Source organism: Tachypleus tridentatus, chromosome 13 (genome assembly GCF_004210375.1).
Source record: "Tachypleus tridentatus isolate NWPU-2018 chromosome 13, ASM421037v1, whole genome shotgun sequence".
Lineage (NCBI taxonomy): Eukaryota > Metazoa > Arthropoda > Merostomata > Xiphosura > Limulidae > Tachypleus > Tachypleus tridentatus.
Genome location: NC_134837.1, coordinates 201,619,035 through 201,637,250, shown reverse-complemented (window position 1 = coordinate 201,637,250; position 18,216 = coordinate 201,619,035). Strand labels below are relative to the sequence as shown.

General features: G+C 34.0%; 1 protein-coding gene across 2 annotated transcripts in view; it reads right to left on the bottom strand.

Annotated features, from left to right (window-relative positions):
* LOC143236795 (PH and SEC7 domain-containing protein-like) overlaps window positions 1–17,272 on the bottom strand; it is a 43,574-nt gene extending 26,302 nt beyond the window's left edge. For both annotated transcript variants that reach the window (XM_076475358.1, XM_076475357.1), the window contains exons 1-5: window positions 17,172–17,272; window positions 11,158–12,517; window positions 3,951–4,144; window positions 2,632–2,690; window positions 2,190–2,323 (exon numbers count right to left, since the gene is read on the bottom strand). In XM_076475358.1, the coding sequence (XP_076331473.1) occupies window positions 2,190–2,323; window positions 2,632–2,690; window positions 3,951–4,144; window positions 11,158–12,332 (1,562 nt within the window). In that variant the 5' untranslated portion in view covers window positions 12,333–12,517; window positions 17,172–17,272. The remainder of the gene's footprint in view (window positions 1–2,189; window positions 2,324–2,631; window positions 2,691–3,950; window positions 4,145–11,157; window positions 12,518–17,171) is intronic.
* Between the last annotated feature and the right edge of the window lie 944 nt (window positions 17,273–18,216).

Below are 18,216 nucleotides of genomic sequence, written 5' to 3'. Positions count from 1 at the left end.
AGTAATGAGAATAATCAAACTGACTGCTAGTGTGGAATTGGACCAATAAAAGCACACCTGTCTCGGCAACACTTGCCACAAAGTGGTATCCAGCAAAAGCAACATGTAAGAGACTCTGGAAAATAAAGACAAGATTATAACAAAAGTACCCTTCTTCCTTATCATTTAGCAGATGTTGTTAGAAACGGCCATGAGAGTAACAGAAAACTCCTGGAAAATGTAAAGAATGTGAGAGAAAAGTGTGAATACTGGCCAGTAAAATGGCCCCCACTGGTTAAACGAAATGGACAGTATATGACAAATGCATAGAATCTGATGAGATGCAACTCAGAAGATATCTCACCTGTAAAGACCAAAGTATGCAAAATGGATGTTAGTAAATCCACTTAAGAAATTTGGGAAATCATGGGAAACTGTAGGATCCCAGTGAATACAGAGTAGAGGAGACCACCATAAGAGGAGATAAAGCAGCTCACATATCACTTTCAGACCTGATAAGCCACAGAAAGTGATCAGATTACAACTGATTGCAGAGGTGAGAAACAGATAGCAAAAGAGTTATGGACATGGATGTATCCCCTTCCCTGGTTGCCAGAGACTGAGGAAAGAAAAGTCCTATCAGGATATAGTAGGATGGAAAAGAAAAAAAATCTATAAACAAGTCAACAACTCCAACTTATGACATCAATAATGTGGAAAGGCAAAATACATAAACAGACAAATGAGGGTTCAAGTTGTATTTACCCCATCACATACTAAAACAGTAAATCTTCCAGCAAGAACCAGAATTATCAGGTGAAAAAAGAAAAACTAAATAGTGCCCCCCAATCTTTCCACCAACAAGAGAGAAATAGACTGAAGTGAACAAAGTACAGGCTCCAAAATCCACAAATCCAAGTGATTAATTGAAGATAAGGAGTAGTGTTTGATCCAAACTGGACTGAAGAGAAGCTGACTCATTAAAGAAAAATGTCTGTATATTATGTCCTTATTCTCCAGGGTCAACAAAAAAAAACAAACTCTGGAAGCCATAGGAGAAAACACCCTGAGCCAAATGAATGTCTATCTATCAACAGATCCAAACAGAGGGAATCTAAACTGAAAGTGATTCCCCACCATAGAAAGATGCTATATTTCAAATGAGAAGTAGGGGAGGTTGTATTAGCCACCCTGCTTACAACAGTAATACAGGAATTCTCAGTCAGAAATATCATATTTAGTTAGTTAGTTGTGTTTTTAAAGAAATTATGATTATATTGAAATTCTCCATGCAGCACATAAATTACAATCCATAATGGGACAGCTCATAACATTTCATAAGGGAAAACCGTGACCAGTGGACTGTTGAGAAGTGATTAAATTACTTAAGTGAGGTGCTTATATACAGTACAGGACATTGACAAGAGTGGATAGATATTACATTTAAGTGCAGTATAAAAGACTGAAGCATGAGAGACCAATGCCAATGAATAGTTTATAGCATCAATAGAAGTAAGTTTGTTTTGGAACTAAAGCATAAAGTCATACATTCCATTTAACCAGTGCATACTTCAAGTGCACAGAAAATGAAATGGGTAGTTCGGTTATTTTATATACCAGTCAAGTTATTGAACATGGAAAATGTGGATTTTGGTATGATTGAAAACTTGAAACAGTTACTAAGAAACAGTAGTATCACAAGCTAGATGTATTATGGAAAGACTAAAGAGGTGCGGTTCGGATGCCATAGGCTCTTACAGAGATTATGTAATGAAGACTAAATAGTAAAGCTATTTTCAAGACATGTGGTTATCAGATAGAACATGACCAAACATGGAATGTAACAGTACATTGAGGTATCAAAATTGTTTTTATACAGCATATTCTACTCTCCAGTATGCATACACAGGATAAATGAAATAACTCGTGTATGTATATTCTATTCTCTACTATGTATACACAGGATAAAAGAACTCCTCATATACGTATACACAGGATAAAAGAAAATAACTCATGTTTGTATATTCTTCTTTAATAAAATATGAAAATTAAAATCAGTAAACTTTTATTTTGTGAAACTTGAAGATTTTATAATTCTGGGTTTTGTACATTGAAAATACTTAAATTTTATGTTCACTAAATAAATCAGTAATATAGTCAACATTAAATCTTTCCACACTAATACTACAGCAATAACTGCTCCAACTTACCCTGTCCACTCTAGAGGAGAACTCTTGATTGAATAGTAGAGTTCCTTCAACAATTCCTTAGGATAATCTTCTCCATCATTAAGAGATGACAAATTCTTAACAAAATCACCAAATGTCATCTTACTTCCGACATTCTAAAGCAGTGTATAAGGAATAAAAGAATTTATTCACAAGACAGTTGTTTTTCAAACAGCTTAATAAGACAAACAACTGTTATGGTGACGTTATGTAACACCAACCATAAGCAGAAGTTATGAAGCTTTTAAAAATTTGATACTTTTACCTATCACTTCACTTTACAGAACAACAAGTTAGTTTTGATGTATTTATGTTAAGGCTAAGTGCTTCAATAAAACGTTTAATATATTAATTATGGCTGTCTATTGAAACTCAAAAGTTATACCAAAAATCCAGTCAAAGTAGAAAATCTAGAAATACTTACATTTGCATGCAAGTCAGTGTTAAGTAACATTAAGGAGCAGGTCAGAGTGTGTACTGAATCTATCAAAGAAAACAATGTATAAGAACTGACAAAAGGTTTGAAACATTTTAAAAAATATATTGAAAGTTCTTTTGCATCATGTGATGAAAAATCAAATTGAGAAAGGGATAAAACAATATCTAGAAATTTAAAACTGTAACAGACAAAACAAGGATTAAACCTAAAAATAAACCTTGGACTGTATTGTAGTCATCATCATTAAACTCTATTTAGAACCAAAAACAATAAGAATATATTGTTCAAACAGGAAGTACTAACTTACTGTTCAGCTTCACTGAAACCATTTACTATAAAACAACATACACAAATTATATTCTCAAGAGGCAAGTTGATCATATGTCTGATATCTGAACTATTCATCAAGATTTAAAGGAGTATTTGTAAAAACAAAACAACTTAAAAAGTTAACCTTAAAATGATATGGATGAAAGCCACTAAAAACATTACTTACACTCTTTACCCTACAATATGTACTACTCTTTTATACCCAACCCGTATTACTGGATATGTACTATTGTTTCATACCTAGCCTGTACTACTGAATACATACTATTTTATACCTAACCTGCACTATTGTATACGTACTACTGTTTTATACGTAACCTGGACTACTGTATACGTACTACTGTTTTATACCTAACCTGCACTACTGTATACGTACTACTGTCTTAAACCTAACCTGCACTACCGTATATGTACTACTGTCTTAAACCTAACCTGCACTACCGTATACGTACTACTGTCTTAAACCTAACCTGCACTACCGTTATCGTGCTACTGTCTTAAACCTAACCTGCACTACCGTGTAATCGTTGTTGCTGTCTTATACCTAACCTGCACTACCGTATATGTGCTACTGTCTTATACCTAACCTGCACTACCGTATACGTACTACTGTTTTATACTCAACCTGTACTACTCTGTATGTACTACTGTTTTATGTTTATACCCAACCTGTACTACTCTGTACGTATTACTGTTTTATACCCAACCTGTACTACTCTGTACGTACTACTGTTTTATACCCAACCTGTACTACTCTATACGTACTACTGTTTTATACCTTACCTGTACTACTCTATACATACTACTGTTTTATACCTAACCTGTACTACTCTATACATACTACTGTTTTATACCTAACCTGTACTACTCTATACATACTACTGTTTTATACCTAACATGTACTACTGTGTATATCCTATTGCTTTGTCAATTAACATTTACACTGGTGTTTTAATTCAAACCTGAAATATTACCTAGAGACTTGAAACTTCCTGGGTTGTTGTCATAATACCGTTTAGAAAAATGGTACAGTATTCTCTCACGTTCCTGGGTCTCACCCGACAGACAGCATTCTTTCAAAAACTTGTGCAGTGCTTCGTCCAATCTCATACTTGTGAAGACGAAGAACTTTAGGTATTCTTCAGCTACTGCTATGCTGAATCCATCACTAAAACAGACACACAGACAGACAGGTTGAAAAATAGTTGGTTTTAGTAAGATTCCTTGAAGAATTAGATGTTAATCACTTGTATTACACTATATCACATTTCTTGATGCATACAAAATGTCAAGTAAGGGTGTAACCATGATAAATATAAATGAGTGGTTAATGCAACTACCATCACATAAAACAATCAATTAATTTAAATTAAATTATTTTTGAGAATATATTCAAATAATTTAAATTAGTATATCCAATTAATACATTTATTAAAGTTATCAAAATAATATCATTCTGATTTCACAGAATTATTTTCAATAATTATAAGTTTGTATGCTTACTCTAAGTTTTGTGACACACAAAATAATACACTTATAAAATCTGTTTTTGATGGTTCTATTCCTCCAAGCTTCATGACAGAAAATCGATCAGTTGAATACAACTGATTTATGATCCCAATGACTGATTATCAAAGTGAACATTTTCTAAAATTAAAAATGTATTTCCAGTATTACTTACACCACAGCTATTACTTGACTGCTAGTGTTAACTTCCTTTATCCATCTAAGCATTGGTCTGAATTTTTCTTGTTTTCTCCAGTTTTCTCCTCACTTAACTGCCCATGGCAATGTCTATCTTGTGACCCTTTCCACCTACATCGATGTACCCTCTATCCTGGTACAGTATAAAGCACCTCATTAGATAATATTATTTTTTTAAATTAACTGAACCCACAGTCTCTTAGTAGAAACAAAGGGAGGGAGAGTGCAAGGAAGGTAAGTATCACTGCAAATATTTTCAATTTAAGAAAGCATTCACTTCCAAAACACACATCCTACACTGAAAAAGTAGAAGGGTCAGTGAGAACACTGTCCATTCAAAATTCACCTTCATACATCATGGATGTGCCAATAGAAGATTAGCATCCTAATGGGGGAACCACACCACATCCAGAATAAGTATACTCATCATCCAGAATCTAAGTCATACCATTCAGGTAGAAATTTGACATACTCTGTCATTACCATAAGCCAAGCCCAAACTAAATAGCTGAGGTTCAACTGCTAGAGGTAGGAATTATAGGGCCATGGTTAGTTAATATCCCACATTGGTGGCTAGGGCATTTGGAATGCAATATATATATGTATATATACATGTATTACATACACACTTATGAGTGTATACCTACCTGCAGCTACAAAGTGATGTGTTCCACACCACCAGAGTTATGACGATAAAGTAAACAACACTAAAGTCCAAAAAGTAACATATCAAACTCAAAATGATGGGTTACTGTATTCCTTATTCAATCTGAGGAAACAGAACTAATCCAATCTAGAATTGTGAATACTCAACTTCACCACCCAAACATGTTAGCAAAAGAAATTCCACTTGGCCCCCAAAATAAGGGGAGAACGTGGAACAAACTGTACTCAGCCAAGAACAAGGATTAAACCATCCTGCATTTGTAATTACAAGGCAACAGTGGATCTTCTTCCATGAACAACGTATTGAACCAATACTGATCTGAAAGAATGACCATGCTCAACCCAACTGGATAGGGAAGCCTCAACTCTGAATCAATATTACAAGTAAACTCTCATGTAGGCTGGTGCTTCTCCTACCTACATGTGGGGAAAACATACAGGCCTGGGTATGAGTAGTAAATGGGAGAGGGGTATCTTATACAAGATGATTGTAGAAGATGCAAAACTCTGGTCACAGAGCTAGGTCAAAAATGAGTTATGGTTGATGCTTCTGGTCAAAATGGGTTCAACCTCTTCTCAATACATCAATGCCAATATATGTGCCATTTCTATTGATAAATGTTCATCATGGGACAAAGAAAAGACTGAGACATGGCAACATAGAAATTCAGCACCAACATCATGTGAAGGACCACATAATCTCCATATTTAAACTTTGAGCTTCAGAATGGATAGGTGTGTGATCTCAGATCATGGGTGTCTAAACAGAAATGGCCAAAGAAGAAGCAGAGATGGGCATTCCTGAATATACCACAGAAGTGGAAGGCAAGGTTTAGCCACCAATCCAGTGCTAACAACAGGATCCAACAGAAGGTCAAGACACATCAAAGCAAGGACCTTGGGTAACATACAAATCGATGCAAATGTTTACAGGTATATTCCTGTTTTGACAAAATGCATCTATTTCCAATGCCCAAGGGTGAGGTACCAAAGATTAGAATGTCAGTAGTTGAGTGTTCCAGCGAGTGGCCAACATAACAATCATCAATTTTTCAAAATGAGAGCCAATCCAACAAAAAATGTTGCAATGGAGTACTCATCATGTCAGGAGAATCCATTTAGGTAGAGACAATCTGACATCAAATTCACCACCCCAAAAACATGGCAAGATAGGAGAATGATACGATAAGAATGGTCCCAAGAAAAAAAAAATCCAAAGTTAAAAACAAAGAGCACTGTAACAAGTGCTTCCTTAACAAGAAATTTAAGACATTACTGTGGAATCATCACAGTGAAGTCTGACAATTTTCCCCTTAATAAGCCCAGACCATTAAACATTGCCATTTGAACAGTGAGAAGTTTTAAAACATTGTGTAGGAAAAGCTTGTTATCCATACATAGACCCTGGAATTCATGATCACTGAGAAATGCATCCCATCTCTGAAGTGAGGAATCCTTGGAAAGGTAAATCTCTGGACAAGATGGCAGCAGAGGAACACATCATAATACTGTTCTGAAGTAATCACCACTCAAGATCAAAGATAATGATCTTCAATGAGGAAACTGTGGAATCTGGTTAATCACTGTTCACAATCTGTTGGAAGCATAAAAACCAATGAAGTCTTGTCCCAAAGAAATTTAAAAAATTCAGTAATGTCTAAATTATCAAAAAACAAAATACTATCTGTGCAATGGGAGAAGGAGAAATGAGCAAGAGTTAGACTGTCCATTTCATAGCTTGGAGCCAGATGGGAGATGGCTGAGCCCAAGAGTTGAAAATGATATCCAGACAGACAACTTACTATATTGGAATAAGAACTGATTTCTAAGCTCTGATAATGAAGTATTCCTTGCATACTTCTAAAATTAGAATTTGGGTGTGACATTCCACAAACTGACAAGATGTTACCAGCAGTAACCAATCATCCATGAAATAGTGGGATAAGTATCTTCACTACCCTATAAATGAACAAAATCTTGATAGCCTAGAAATTAAGTTCTGAAATACAAGTATCTGTAGAAGATGGATAATGGTGCCAAATATGTGAAATAAAAACTAATCTTGATTCAAAGACCTGCAATACTCATGAACATGATTAAGGTTTTCCACACTTTTAGAAACTCTCAGCAAGCTACTACAAACCCCAAAAGCATACAACAGTCACCACTGCCAAGGATAAACCTCATAGATATGGAAAGAATCTACTGTGGGTGTCAATGGACCAAAGTTCCAATGTCTGGGATCAGGACACTTGATCAGAGGATGAACTACGACTCTCTGTAGGAGTCAAGCAAAGTTGAAATGCCAACAACAAAGAGGATGGATGCAGAAGTTGACAATCAAACCAATGTACATGTTAACAATAATTCCAACTTGTCATAAAATTCACTTGGTGAACCTGAGAGTCTTCAGACCAAATTTGGAGGGTGAATAAATATCTTAGTATTGTATACAGAAGGAGACAAGTCTTAGAAAGTTGTAATCTATTCAGGTTAACTACTGACTCTATTTAAGAAGCCTGAATTTCCAGGAGCAGATATATTCTTTGAGAATCTGAATATGTGTACACTTGACAGTGGTAGACTAAATAATGTATTTCTGACAACCATGGTGAACAAGACCTTCACATAATTGAGCAGTAAACCACCCTGCAAGAACCATAAATCAGTGGATGGTGGGAGAGAAAAAAAAGTAAGTATTCATTCCCAGACCCTACAGACAGCAAGGAAGATGCAGGCTCAAAGTAAACCCAGAGAAAAACCTAAAACATCACACACTTGGTGAACCAACTAAAGAAAAGAAACTGGAAGCAGCTTATTCCAAAATGGCCTCTGGAGAAACTGACTGAATAAAGGAAGATGTAAGAAAAGTAAATCTACATTCTCTCTAAAATATGCAGAATCACCCTCAAATTCAGCCTCACAATCGTTCAAAGAACACTACTTGATCCTACATATGATCCCTTATCACTAGAAATAATTTCACTAACAGGTTCAACTGAGAGTGACTTCCCCACCAAACTGGTGAGTGACACAAGATATCAGAGGTGGGACAGAAGAAATCTAACTTCCTTCTTTACTGGAAACAATAATCCAGAAATTCATGCCGTACATCGACTCGTCAAACAAAAAGAAAAACATTTTTTACATGGAAATCAATGAGGTAACATGAAAAATGCTCAAAGTATCTCCAAAAGTCATAGTACAGAGAAACATGTTAGCATATGCTTTGTCGGAAAAATGTCAATATTATATAAGCGATGAGTGAGGTGCTTGTGTAAAATACTAGAGTAGAGGGAACACTGATGTCCATAGAGAGCATCATGTGACAGATATCACCAAGGGCAGCTGAGAATAAAATACTGGAGCAAGTGAGAAAAATCCTCAGATGGGCAAAGAAAGAAAATCTTAGAAGTCAAGTAACAGCTGCAGCATTAGGGGAGATAAGTAGTTTTGGAATTCCACTTATCACACAGCTATGATGCTATGTAATTAAAAACATACAATTTCCAAGAATGGTATTTTCACAAGAGATATTTTTATCCCTCTATAAAATCTCATATTTTTCACTAATAGTTCAGTTTACATATCAGGTAATGAAAATCAAATTCAACATAACCTCTATGAAGGTTGGTTGGTTTGGCATTTTATGGTGCAAAGCAACTAGGCTATCTGCACCAAACATCCAGTAAAAAGTTATAATTAGAGTAAAATTATTAAATTTGTAAAAAGGAATCAAGTTAAAACAAAACAAAGTTTAATTTTTGAATTAAAAACATATCATTAAATCCAATTTTTATACTTAGTTTACAGTAGTAAGAAAGAAACTACAGTAATACAAGTTGTAAAAGACTTTCTGTAGTATAATGTTAATTATAACTTGCCAGGATGACTAACAGGTAAGTTCAAACATCAGCATTAGTCACCTGAATTTGGCATCTATGAAAGTTAACAACACTACCTCTCTTTTTGCAAGGATTTATTTACCTACTATATTAAGTATCATTTTCGATGATATTCTATGTTTCTTTCCTAAGTAATAAGGCAGTGGAAAACTATTTTATGAGACATGTCAAATATAACAGCAAAGATGCAGCCATAAGAAAACAAATTATTTAAACTTTAAGACTTTTTAAAAAAATGAAACCTTTCAAAATTAACTAGAATATTTAATGATACAAACACTTCACCTTGCTTAATTTGAAACATCAGTTACAAGTGAACTTAGTGATTTGCAAGGCACCTGATACACTTGATTTGATCATTCTCAAATAAAACCAAGCAGAGATATGTGGTATTACAAATCTAGTTTCAAATTCTTAGTAGTAACAGATGTTTTGTGCAAACCAATAAAAAAACTGATGGTTCCCTGTTACTTAGTTTATACTTAATTATTTTAATTAACAGTTAACATGTGATTCAAAGCCAAAACTAACATGTACTCTGTCAAATCATGTATTTCAATTACTGTGTTTTTGTTTTAAGGAAAAGTGAAATGTATTAGTCTTAATTTACACCAGTTTACATTATTTTACACACTTATTCATATATATCATAAAGAAATATATTTTATTTGAAAACTTATGAATAGTGATGTTTGAAAGAGTTATTAAGAACCATGCCACATTTTGATAGTATTCAACAATATTTTGTGCGGTTTTGACTTTTACTGAAAATTGAATGTGATCTGGCCAGAACACGACAAAGTTTATTTAACTTGGACAAATACCTGTGATTTATAATTGCACCAATGATATTCAATCAACACAAGTTTTCCATTTTTCATGTGCTGTGCTGAATATCACACAAATAACAGACACACACTTTCATAACATAACTAAAACTTGCAGAAGTGCAAGTGTAAATATTCTGTTACAAGATATCAGCATTGCACACATCTAAATGATGTATTTCACAAGACATCTGTGCTGCACACGTCTAAAAGTTCTCTTTCACAAGTCATCTACGCTGCACACGTCTAAAAGGTCTCTTTCACAAGTCATCTACGCTGCACATGTCTAAAAGTTCTCTTTCACAAGTCATCTACGCTGCACACGTCTAAAAGTTCTCTTTCACAAGTCATCTACGCTGCACACGTCTAAAAGTTCTCTTTCACAAGTCATCTACGCTGCACACGTCTAAAAGTTCTCTTTCACAAGTCATCTACGCTGCACACGTCTAAAAGTTCTCTTTCACAAGTCATCTACGCTGCACTGCGTCTAAAGTTCTCTTTCACAAGTCATCTACGCTGCACCGTCTAAAAGTTCTCTTTCACAAGTCATCAACGCTGCACACGTCTAAAAGTTTTCTTTCACAAGTCATCTACGCTGCACACGTCTAAAAGTTTTCTTTCACAAGTCATCTACGCTGCACACGTCTAAAAGTTTTCTTTCACAAGTCATCTACGCTGCACACGTCTAAAAGTTCTCTTTCACAAGTCATCTACGCTGCACACGTCTAAAAGTTTTCTTTCACAAGTCATCTACGCTGCACACGTCTAAAAGTTTTCTTTCACAAGTCATCTACGCTGCACACATTTAAATGTTCTCTTTCACAAGACATCTATGCTGCACACATCTAAATGTTCTCTTTCACAAGACATCTATGCTGCCCACATCTAATGTTCTCTTTCACAAGACATCTACACTACACACGTCTAAATGTTCCATTTTACAAAAAAATTTACACTTCAGACATGTAAATATTCAGCAGATGTTGGAAAATCTGGCAAATTATTTTGAAAATCTGAAACAAAACTATTGTGTAAAGATTAAAATAAATTAAGATGAACACAAGAATTATTTAACTTACTTTTTGTACAGATGTCTAGCCACATCACACCTTTTAAATCCTTCCAGATTAAACAGCCTCTTAGCTAAACGAGATGCAGAAGGTATGTCTACAGCTTTAGGGCAAGGTTGGGGTGCACAAAGAGCATCTATATCCACATCTTCATCAACCAACAAATCCACCTCATCAGTTTTGGCATCACATGGAAGAACTTCCCCATTCTTCTCCACCATACCTACACAGACACTATTGTCTTCCCACTCTGTTTCTTGAACTTCATCTACTGCTTTGTCATCAGTATCCGATAACTGATCAACTTTTGTTCCTGCATTTTCATCATGCCCTGAGAAAATGTGCTCTCTGTTTTGTGGATATTCTGAGGTTACCTGAAGACAAACTATATTTCTGTCTACAACAATGCTTGTGACTCCATCCACAGAAACATATTTTTTGGGAATACTGAAAGACCCACTATCTACAGAAGTGTCCAAAATTTTAGATTCTGACTCTAGTTCATTAAACCAAATGCTGTGATCTTCATCTGGACGTCCGACTTCTGTACCTGAGGTAGAACTGTCATTTGGGATGACATTGTCTGAATAGTGAGAACATTGTAGTTCCTCACTGTCATCATTTACATTTTCTTCTTCCTTTGAGGTGTCTCTTTGGAGTACTTTGGTGCTTTCTTCAGAGAAAACATCCTGATACCACAGATCCCCATCTGCTGTATCAAATTTTGTTACCTCATCACAATTTCTAGACAAGGTATCTGCAGAATGATATAAAAAATCCTTCTCTGAAATGGAAAAGATGCCAGAACATAAGGTTTGTTCAAAAGTGCTGTTACCAATACTATTTCTGTATTTTATGTCAAGGGCCGACCCTTGGTGGAGACGTAAGAGAGGATTTAAAGAAGTAGCTATGTCTTCTTCAACATCAGAAAATATTGTGACAGAATTATTTTTCTGCAGTTGATCTTCACTTTTTGAAAATCTAACAAATCCACGATTGTAAGATAAAGACTTTTCTTCTCCAAACTTACTAGCACAAGATACAAAGTCATTCTCTTCGCTACTGGACAAAGATGTTAATTCAGCAGCATCTTGCTTATCTGTGACTGATGAATCATTAAGGTCTGGTTCAGAGTCCTTTAACATTGCTGAAGCCTTACACTTTCCATACTTTTTTGCACACATACAAACATACAAAAATTTAAGAATCAGAATAAATATTTAAAAATCTGTTTGAGTTCAAAACAATGCCAACAGAATCAGTTTCAGGATATCCAAACATTTAATTTCCAGTTTTTCATAATGGATGTAAAACTCTTCTCAGGTCCTTCAGCAAGAATAACTATAGTTGTGCTTCACTAAACCTGAAGCTGTAAAGAAAGAAAAAGTTGCTTGCAATTTGAAATAAAAAAAATGAAACACTTACTCCATGTTCTAACAACACTTATTAATACAACCATTTGGTAAGAAACAGTGTTATATACACAAAATGTATCATAGTCACATCATGGTTAAAATGTTTTGATATATATGAAGTGTATCTGCATCAGGTCATAGTTATGGTTTTAATAGACAAGGTATACTATCAAAGAATACTTTCATCAGGTCATGGTTAAAATATTTTAGTACACGAAACATACCTTCATCAGGTCACTGTCAGTGTTTCAATACACCATGTATTTTTTATTGGGTCATTATTATAGCATCCCAATACACAGCATATCTGCATCAGAGCTTCAATACATAAAGTCCATCTTAACCGTATCATGGTTACAGTGTTACAATGTAACACACAATGTAGCTTCAACAGGTCATGGTTAAAATGTTTTTATATACAAAGTGTACCTCGGTCAGGTCAAGGTTACAATGCTTCAATACACAAAGTGCATCTTAATCACATCATAGTCACAGTGTACATCATTACCAGGTCATGGTTGCTTTTTATCAGCTGAATTTCTAACTAGCTAATTTATTTCCTTTATAATTAAAACTGTGGCTATATAATTAGAGTCATTATCACATCCAGAGCTTATTGTGTCTTACAAACTGACTGACATCATGTACCTACATTTACCTTTGCTTTATATGTTTTTCATCACTGCAGTATTGTCCATCATTTATAACTGGCCTCTAGTAACACTCACCTCCTCATATACAAGAAACCCTTTGCGATGAATCAGTTAATACAGTCATATTCAGGTTTTAAAGAATAAACCTGTCTTCAAATTTGGTCACTGTTGTATGTATGGTACCAATTACTGAAACACCCAATACACAACAAGGTAGCAACAAGAAATGCAATCCCAGTTTTATCTGCATGCACCAAGAATGACCAAAATGGGACATACGTCTCAAATGTGTACAACTAGTAGCGAGGTCTGTATAACATACAGAATGGACTTCATACATGCAAGTCTGTGAGCTCTTTAAAAACATGTACTGAAACAGTTTAGTGAACTGTTCACCTATCTACGTACCAAACAGAATAAGTTACGATACACTAGAAAGAGAGCAAATTTCAGCTGTTATGATAGAATAATATACAACTTAGATACCAGTCTTATAAAAACATAATCAAAGACTAGCTCAATCTTTCTGGTACATGGAAAAATACTTGACAGAGTACAATAGAGACAGATACAAAAAAAAAATCTGGACAAAGTTGAAGAACTGACATAAGATGTAACACAGTAGAGAACTTTCATAGCTGCCGCATTTATGACTTAAGGTCTGGAAAAGACAACAATGATGATAGAAGGGATAGAACAGAATTGTTTCATACATTTAAAACTAACAGAGGTTAAGAAGAGGAGTACACATGAACCTTTTGGGCTTTCAGTTCAGTTAGAAAATGACAAAATTTTAGGAGGTACCCAACAGGCAAGTGGTCTGAAGGGTGCTGCAGCCTCCAGTGGGAAGCACTGTAATTAAATTTACCCATCTCAACCAAATGATAACCTGAACTGTAAGTGAATTTTAAAATTACACATTTGTTTTATAATTTTTATGAATTAACTAAGCTAACTGCTATGTGTACTAAAAAAAGATTACACGAAAGTGACCATCACTGTCCGTAGGTAACAAATGGAAGACAAGCAGGTGGGAAGAGCAAAATTAGAAGTGGATTAAACTTGTTAGGTGTATACTTGTTGAAATCAAGGAAAAACCAAGGGCCATCCAGAAATTTTATTTTATTGAAGTGGGAATTTGGGTCAACTCTGATACAGTGTAAGGTGAGACAAGAAATGGATTTGTTACCAACTTGTTCCACTTTCTAGTTTATTTTAACTACATCTCATCTTCAAAAAATTATCTATTTATAGTCACTAATGTGTACAAAAACACAGTTAAACTTGAAAAGTTGTAATCAAATAAATATTTAAAGGTAGTCATGGTACTAAAGTGGGTGTTCTATTATAAATAGGAGGCCCTCCCCTATTCTAATGCATATGTTTTTCCCTCTGGTTAGTGATACACAAACATTGGTATTAAAAAAGTAAAAAGTTTAGCTATTGTTAAAAATGAAATAATTTAAAGTGTTATGGTTAACACACAGAGTAAATTTGCTGTTACTTGGTAAATAATACATCATCATCTTTGAGGTGCCTGTTACAGTATATTTTGTTCCAAGAAATTGACCTCAATTGGAAAATTAATAAAGTTTTCTTTACCCATCAACGTTGATAGTGGATATTTATTGTTTTACAAAGTGTGTGATTGACCCTCACAATCTAAAACTGCTAAGTTATTCATTCAATGATACAAAATCTTAGCATGTCAGAAGTTTAGTATTTCTAATAACTAGCAAATTTAGTCATTGAAAATACAACACATTAAAAATCCTGTCTAACTTACATCAATATCATAGTATGAATATACAAACATGCATACTTAGAAAAGTGACTTTTAATGACATAAGTAATGTCCAAAAATTTAATACAGAAAGTACATCATAATTTCTGTCTTTGTAGAAGGTTTTAATGCCTAAAATATGTAGTAGGACATGTATAAAAATGTTCAGACAAACAAAAGAAACTAATCCAACTCCACTTTTTCAGATCATAAATCAAGTAAGCCATTATGAAGATGGATGTGTCTGAAGAGCACATTAAGTATATAATGCTTTATGAGTTTAAAAAAAGGCAATAGTGCAGCAGAAACTACATGAAACGTTCAAAGTGTTTATGGCAAGGAGTCTCTCAATGAAAGAAAATGAAGATGGTTCAGAAGTCAGATCAGGTGACTAAAGCTTAAGAGATGCACCACGTTAGGTTGTCTTGTTAAGTTTAATGATGACTTGTGCTGTAACAGTTGAAGAACTAGCACAGAAGCTTAATTCAACCAATTCAACAGTTTACTGTCATCTGCAACAGATTGCAAAGGTGTCAAAACTTGGAAAATGGGTTTCCTATGATTTGACAGAAGCCAACCTTAAAGCAACCTTCTCTGCACTCTCATGAACATAACACCTTTTTTGGGCAGATTAGTGACTGGAGATGAAAAATTGATATTTTATGAAAATGTCAATTGCCACAGACAATGGCTCAATGCAGGTAGACTGGCTAAAGCACAGTTCAAAATGGAATTCCATCCGAGGAAAGTCTTGTTAAGCATTTCATGGGATATTGTTGATGTGAGTAGCTACCACGTATTGTAACAAGTACATCATACTTCTATTGTCAATAGTTATAGTGCCTGAATGTTGCACTCAAAGAAAAGAGGCCTGCTTTGATCAATTATAAAGGTGTTGTGTTACACCTGGATAATGCACAGTTCCATACAGCAAGGATCATATATGCAAAGACTGAAGAGCTAGACCGGGAAAAACTTCCACATCCTCCTTATTCTCCAGACCTTGCCCCATAGGATTATCATTTGCTCTGAATTTTGCAGAACTATATTGATTGAAAAGAGCCTGGATCATATGAAGATGTCAAAATTACCCTCTCTACATTCTTTACCTCCAAACCCCAAGAATTTTATAGAAGTGGAATTCAGAAGCTTGTGAATCATTGGCAGAAAGTAATTGATAATAATGAAACATACATTATTGATTAAATAACATTAAAAGCATTTGAAATCTTTTCTCTTTTTCTGAACCTAAAATCAGACAATACTTAAGGGATGACCTGACAAATCCCGAACAGTACCTGTCTTACACAATTTTAGTGTCAGTTCCACTACTGCCTTAAATTACATAAATTTTTGAAGCAAATCTTGACAGAAGATTTCACAATCCATAGTCTCCAATATTTCCTAAACTTTAAAATGAATTTTTTTCTTAAACAAAAACAGAAATTTCAGAAACACTGCTTCCTATGTTTTAAGAAATCAATTATCTTATAAAATGTTTTAGTTTTTTTCCATTTGCTAAGCTCTAATACTGTTTTTAGTCTCTAAAGAATTATACTGACTTTACTGTAAAGGTCTTGGACTAGAGTGATTCTGAGGAGAAAATTTATCTGTAATAGATTAAGAAATCTTGAGAAAAGAATGGTAATGTTATTAAAGCTTATAAGATTATACAATGGAATAACAAGATAGAGGTATTTTTGTGCTGCAATGTGACAACATAAATTTAAGATTAGAAAAAAATACAAAAACAACCACGCCTCTGTTTACTAATACTGGTACAATTACCTCATGAGTAATATAAACTTGTAATAACGTACAGTTTAAATATCCACGTCTCTGTACAGTTACTATTAATACCGGGTAATAGTACTTACTGTAGTACTATTAGTATTACTAGTAATAACACTACTACTTGTAACACTGTACACATTATAAATATAAAATAAAATGAACAGACCGGTTTCTCCAGTAGAACCTAACCCTAGCAAAGTTAGTAAGAGTAACCACCATTATTCACTTCCTCAATGATTATTCATTAGTTGCAACGATAGTCGAACTAATAAAAAATTACGTACATCCCTTTTTTAAATGCACGAGTTATAACTGAATTTTTTCTTTTTCTTTGCATTTTTATACTTCTAACTCAGAAAAAGTATATCAATGACTTACCGTCGTTCCGAATTAATCACAAAATATATCACACACTTCGTCTAGCCCATTTTTAGTAACATTGACAAATCTTCGTTATAAAAATTGTATCAACATTCAAACAATGTTCATAGAGGGCAGATTCAAATATTAAAAATAACAAATATTTAATATTTTTATTTTTATAATTAATATTTATGATTATGCTATGCAGTTCCTTGTGTTATCTGACATGCTTAAATTGTATATTTTATTGTACATTTCAAACTAACTTTTGATTTATTTATTTATATCGCACTCTTTAACTGAAGCTTGAAGAAGAGCGAATGTGCTGAAAAGGTCGCTTTGAATAATTAAAATTTTATATTACTTTGTAAAGTTTTTATACATGTGAATCACGTTTTTCTCTTATTGATGCATTGTTCGAATTCTTTAAATAATGAGTAATCTTAATATTTTTAATCGATTATATTTTATAGGTTTATCACGTTTTTCCTTTCCCTAATTACCTAACCTCCATAGCTCTTATAAGTGGTGTAGCTGAAATAGGTATAAATTTCACTCTTTTGTAATTTGCACAAAATATGTCTTTTCCAAACATATTTAGGTACTTTTAAAAATTTATGTGTAAATGTTCTGCATTTATTCATGATGCAAGTACGTACTAATTAATACCTTAAATAATACACTTAAATAATAGTTAGCTACACAACTGCTAGTCTCTTGTATCAACTTAACCTTGTATCTGTGCCCATTCTCACAGGGAAAAGACAAGTTGGTATGAGTTGGGATTCTTCTTTCCTCATGTTCTATTTGTTTGTTATTAAAATACAGTATAGTATTTTTTGGCCCTTATTCCACGCAGACTTATTAGGATTTTTTTTTTCTCCGCCTCTGTTGTCAGTAAAATCATAACGTAACTTAAGGGGCAAGCCAGAAGATAAGCTACTTCACACGCTATTTTAAGTAATGATTTGTTTTATTTATTTATGTTGTAAGTTTTCTTTGCATCTCATTTCCAGAATACGGCTTTTGTGAATACGTTAAATTTATCTGTTGGATAAAA